The sequence below is a fragment of the Sinocyclocheilus rhinocerous genome, unplaced genomic scaffold (assembly GCF_001515625.1).
Source record: "Sinocyclocheilus rhinocerous isolate Xijiao unplaced genomic scaffold, SAMN03320098_v1.1 scaffold2117, whole genome shotgun sequence".
NCBI lineage: Eukaryota > Metazoa > Chordata > Actinopteri > Cypriniformes > Cyprinidae > Sinocyclocheilus > Sinocyclocheilus rhinocerous.
Genome location: NW_015626361.1, coordinates 283,196 through 289,242, shown reverse-complemented (window position 1 = coordinate 289,242; position 6,047 = coordinate 283,196). Strand labels below are relative to the sequence as shown.

Below are 6,047 nucleotides of genomic sequence, written 5' to 3'. Positions count from 1 at the left end.
TGAAATCTTACCTGTTTATAAATCCATTATGAGCAGTGTACAAAATCGTCAGGACAATATGATCACTACAGCAAAATTATAGTATTACTTGTATTATTATTATTATTATTTTTATTATTATTAAAAGGGCTAAATAGTCGCTTCATTTAAGCCATTAGTAATCGCACATTTATATTTAATTAAACTATTAAATTAACTTAAACTAAACTATACTAAACGAGCGTTTTATAGGCTATAGCCTATTCTGCACTCAAGCGGATCGCATAAATAGCTAGAACATATTTTATTTAGGGGACTTATTACTAAACTGTTTTCTGAGTGAGCGTCTGCAAAGATGAAGTTGACGATGCTGATGAACGACTTTATTCTCGAAATTTTATTTTTATTCTCAATATTTTATTTCTATATTTTTCTGGATATTTAATTAGTTTAATCTCGCATTATAGGCTCCGCGCTCAAGCGGATCGCATAAATAGCTAGAACATATTTTATTTAGGCTACTTATTACTAAACTGTTTTCTGAGTCAGTGTCTGCAAAGATGAAGTTGAGAGATGCTGATGAACGACTTTATTCTCGAAATTTAATTATTTTTATTCTCAATATTTTATTTCTACATTTTTCTGGATATTTAATGAGTTTAATCTCGCATTATAGGCTAATGACTTTATTCTGGAGATGTTTTTTATTATTGTTTGGCCCTATAATCCTCTTTCTTACTCTCTCATTTGGCACGAATCCAAATGTTTCCATATTCACAATGTTGGTTATTTATTAGGCCTATGTAAACCAGGCTTTGTACTTAACCCGCTTTCCCCCCCCAAAAAAAAATCATGGTGGTCTTCACATGAAAAATCATCCTCTTCACATGAGCAAATATGTGCTTGGCCAGAGCTCAGGCTGAACGGCACGGATTGTACTACAGGCCGTTTTAATAAACCAGTGTATCTAGATTCTATAGTGTATCTATATGTTTGGTTGACTGCATTTTATTCTGATAATGAACAGGCTGCAGCGTTTGCAATGCAGTAGGACTATATGAAAGGTGCATTTCTCTCATACTGCGGAGATGACTAATCAGCATCGTCAACTTCGTCTTTGCATAATAATAATAATAATAATAATAATAATAATAGCCTACAAGGAAGGAATAACTGACAACGTGCCGTTGAATTACAGAAAAAAAAAAAGCCAAGGTACCATAACGAAGTTCTTGTTTGGCAAAATTAATATAAGGCGTTCTGTGTCTGAAGACAAGTTAAATTAGAACAAGTTCAATAAAACATCTTTATTATATTTCTACGGTAGAGGAGCCTAGCCAAACCAAAAAGAAACAAAGAAAACACAATGTAACATTCATGAAACCGTACACAATGGAATGCGCACATGTGACTGGGGCTAGTGCCATCTAGTGGTCGGTGATTTTCTGTGGCTCAGCTGCGCGTCGATCGCGAGCTGTGTGGATTGGGCAAGGCTAAAAGGGCGGAACGAAAGTCAATGCAGAACAGAACATTTTCTGCACAATCATTTAATCCCGAGTTCCACAGACTCAAATTGAAAGGTATTTGTTTGTGGTTAGTAAGATACATGTATAAAATGTATGCAGTACATGGATAATTGTGCGTGCATCTATTAATCATTTAGAGTCTAATATCATCCCATACATGAGCTGCTGTTGTTCTGATCTGGGTTTTGCGTCACCCTTCAACCCCTCCCAGGATTCTGGGGCCCCATGAAACACCCACACACTTAGTATCAGTGTTGTAGGCCTCCTCAAGTCAGTTCTTCAGAGTCAACTTCAAGGTGCCACACATTAGTTTGCAATTCATCAGAGAATGCTGCAAATCCATTGTCTTCTAGATGGACTGCTGTGTAGGGGAAAATGCAAGGGTTTGTAAAAGTGATATTCCATGTGGCCAAAAATTACTCTTAGATAGGCATCCAGCAACCAATGAGAATTTCAGAGAGATTGGTCCAGTTGTCTGTTAGGAAATCCAATTTGCTCTATTCCCACTTGATTTCAGACTGACCTGGATCTTACACTTTCGTAGTTGTCAAACGCTAGGTCAGAGTTTTCTCTAGTGTGTAAGCACTAGTGATGCTGTGATCCCACTTTTTTTTTTTTCCTTTTCCTTGATACTGCTCTGAGACAGATGACAACATGTGTCAGTGCGGATTTATGCCTAGTAATGCAGAACAGAGTGCAATGCATGCAGACTTGTATATATTTATTTACGTTTTCAATCATTTCAATTTTAATGTTGCTTAATTATTAAATTGTTACAAAAAAAAAAAATTGTTACAAGAAATTCTCTTTTAAACAATTGTAGTTTCTGTTCACTGTTTTGAACTATTTATGAATAAATGACATTTTAAAATATAATCAAATAGAAAAATGTATTCTTTTTGAGACTTCTTTTAAAAGATTAAAAAATTTTACTGACCCCAGTAGTGTTTGCAGAGTGGAGAATTATTTGAGAGCAGCAAACTTGAATTCCAGCTTGTTTGTCATTCAGGGCTATCATGCAACTCCAGAACACTTGGAATATAACGCATGATTCGTTTCATGTGTTTGAACAATTATGACTTAAGTTAGTGTTGGATTTGCATGCCTGGTGCTCATTCCTTTTCAAAACGCCCCCAACGTTCCGACACTTTTCCTGGTATCAGATCGGTGTGTCCCTAGTAATCACTCTTAATGTAGATAGATCTTTTTGTCTAATTCACCTCTGTATTCCACAACAGGTCTGTGATTGCTGCGCCATCTGGTTGTTTCAAACTCTAACTATCGGCTCATTTAGCTCACTAGGTTTTAAAGCACAGCCACTATGTGTGAGGGAGGGAATGATCATGAGGTTAAGCTGTGTGTGTAAGTGTGACAGGAATGGACATCCTGAGCTTAATCATGTTTTGGCAGCAGCAGTTTAACCTCGTCTGGAGCTGCCAGCTATGAAAGAGTCTGTTTAAAACGATCTTACTGTGTGCATGTGAGTTCCTGTTACAATGAAATGTAAAAATGTCTGTTTGTTGATTTTTCTCATGATATTTGGCAACTGAATTTAGGGGGAAGTGCACTGGAATATGGCATCTCACGTGAATGAAGGGAATGTTGCATTTCGTGACTTTTTGTCTGTTTTTTCTCTCACTCAGCCATTTCTAATCTGTTTGTCTTTTTTTTTTTCTACCTGCAGAGATAACCAGAGTGAGGAAAGACATGTATAACGACACAGTGAACGGTCTGGTGGACAAACACCCCCTGGAGTTACCAGAGCCAGTGGGACCCATCGTACATCTGCAGGAGAAACTCTTTGTACCTGTCAAAGAGTATCCAGATGTAAGTCTCAGACCTGCACTTTCTACATTTTTCTGTTTTATGATGCTGCTGATCCTTTTAGAATGAAGCACAGCGATTGACTGTTACTGTAGTGACAGATGATTGACAATATAGTGTCTGATGAAATCTAGAGGTGAGAAGGTTTACTCTTGGTTCTCTAGCAGAAGGAAACATTTTTGGGTGTAAATGAGGACTCTGTCATAAGCTAGTTCAGCAGTAGTAGTTTTTATCAGGCCCCTGCAGGGAGCTGGGAATGGTGCCGAAATGCCACAGGCCATGTTTTAGTAGTAGAGTGGGATCTTTTTGGAGTTTGTTCTACGTTGAAGAGAACGGTTTCCACCTGCGCACACAAAATGTAGCTTGACGTTTAGATGATCATGTTTGACATTTCTCTCATATTCACAGACAGAATCACACACATACTGGTGGCCCATGTCACACAGTGAGCAATTTTGCTGCCTAATTCTTCTGCTATGTGGACAAGGGAGATGGGAGGAAAGAGAAAAGGGGGGTAAGCAGAGCATGAAATGCGTTTTCCCTCTGACGGCCTTGATAAAGGCCACCCCACCTGTCCCAGCAGACCACCACACACACATACCGTAACCCCAGTTTTCTCTGAGTCTGAAGCAGAGTTAATTATGATGGAGGCTACTCTCTGCTTATCTTTATTTTGTGCAGAATGTTTTTTTTAAATTGGCCTTTTACTTTTAAGCACTTCCTGTAATGATTGCTGCTTTACTTGAGAAATATGTTCACCTCTGTATGACCCAGAAAGCTGAACGTTAAGGTAATTTTACTGTAGGTAAAGGGGGTATTGTTAGGAATTATGCAAATTTGATCAGGGGAAAATTGAAGTTTAGGTGTTTTATGCTCACCAAGACTGCATTTATTTGATCAAAAATACAGTAAAACAGAAAAATGATCAAACGTTATTATAGTTTTTCTATTTTAATATGTTGTGAAATGTAGTTTATTCCTGTGATGGCAAATTATCTTGTATTGTCTTTAAGTTTTAAGTTAAGTATTTAGATGTTTAAGAGTGTGTTCATGTGACGTCTGTCTCAGAATAGCAGGAACAGCTACTGGAAAACATGGCTGACCAGTATAGAATAAACACCACACACACACACACCAGTGTACATAGAATCCCCAGCTGACCCCCTCAAATCTATTTCTCTCTCATTGTGTTCCCTGCAAGTCTCGCCTCATTATTCTTCCCCCTGGTGGTTAGCATGAGTCACTGTTTCACAACACACACAGACGTTTCCACCCAAATGTTCTAAACACGCAGGGAAACGAAGAATAATTGCAGCCGTTACTGAGCAGGAAAACGCTAGCATTTACTAAAGTCACAGTCTCTCTGATTTGCTCTTTCAGGCAGGTGACTTGGCTTGGTCATCCAATCAGCATCTTGATTGAGAATAAAGTGTTCATGACTGGTGATTCGGAGGTGTTGATATTTAAGTAATGATTTCTCAGTTGCCTTTCAGTCAGATGGAAGATATTTTATTGGTGTTTTATAACGTAAACTCGCTGTATATTAAACACTGTGGTTTGACACCTGATCTAGTTACAGTTCCAGGAATAAAGGGAGCTTGCTTTACATTTTGAGCTCAATTCACAATTCTAGTATATCTAGTATACTTATACTGTAAAAGGTTATTTTAAAATGAAGTCTAATGGCGGAGAGAGGTCTCGTTTAAAGTGTCGAGTGAGAAGGGGAAAGCATGCAGGAAGAACTGCATGTAGGCCTGGGCGATAAAACGGTATCAATATTTATCGACAGTACACCTTCTTCGATAACGGTATAAAAAATGTTCGATATAGTGCACAATAGGGCTGCACGATAAATCGAAATGGAATCGAAATCGCGATTCGACAGAAGCTGTGATTGTCATGCGTATCTTTCAGTGAAGCATGGTTCTGTGATCAGCAGTAAATCTCCATCCAAAGGCCAGAGGGCGCTCTCGCGCTGAAACTCCAAATACGCCTCGCAGACGAAACCCAGGAAATGCCTATAGCGGCAGCTGGATAAACAGAAGATTTAACTGCTTTTATTGATTCAAAGTGACTAATAAACACACGATTATGACAATATATGGTTTATCTGGGTTATTATTATTATAATTTTCATTAAAATAAAGTATATTTATAATACAATGCCTCAATCACTGCTTAGAATACTATAAAATATGTTGCTTGCCTTATTCTGTGTAAGAAGTCACATCATCTCACAGAAAGATTTATTTCAAACACTCGACTGACGTTATGAAGTGAGTTTGGAGTAAAAATATGTTATTAAATGTGGTATTTTCACATGCTTTCAGATGGAGCTGCATTTACTACACAGAGCCGTAGTTCACGGAGAAGCTATGCAAACAGCTGTCATTATCGCGAACGATTTCTTCGATTTCATAATCGCGCAATAAAATCGTCTGGGTTTTTTTTTTGTTTTGCGTAACTTGTCCGTGAACTACGGCTCTGTGTAGTAAATGCTGCTCCATCTTAAAGCATGTGATGATGCTTTACTGCTGATTGCTAGGGCTGGGTATCGATTCAGATGTCCCGATTCGATTCGATTTCAATTCGCAAGCTCTCGATTCGATTCTCGATTTTTTTATATTACATTCAGTGAATATAGTTTTAATACAAATGCTATTGATATTTCTAAAAAATGTGGTGAATTAATAAAAAGAAATTAAGAACCACATGCCT

At 37.8% G+C, this 6,047-nt stretch overlaps 1 protein-coding gene across 1 annotated transcript in view; it reads left to right on the top strand.

Moving 5' to 3' along the window:
- Window positions 1-6,047, top strand: part of LOC107711937 (protein quaking-A-like) — a 100,676-nt gene that overhangs the window by 35,640 nt on the left and 58,989 nt on the right. The window contains exon 2 of the mRNA XM_016517035.1: window positions 3,190-3,332. Within this exon, the coding sequence (XP_016372521.1) occupies window positions 3,190-3,332 (143 nt within the window). The remainder of the gene's footprint in view (window positions 1-3,189; window positions 3,333-6,047) is intronic.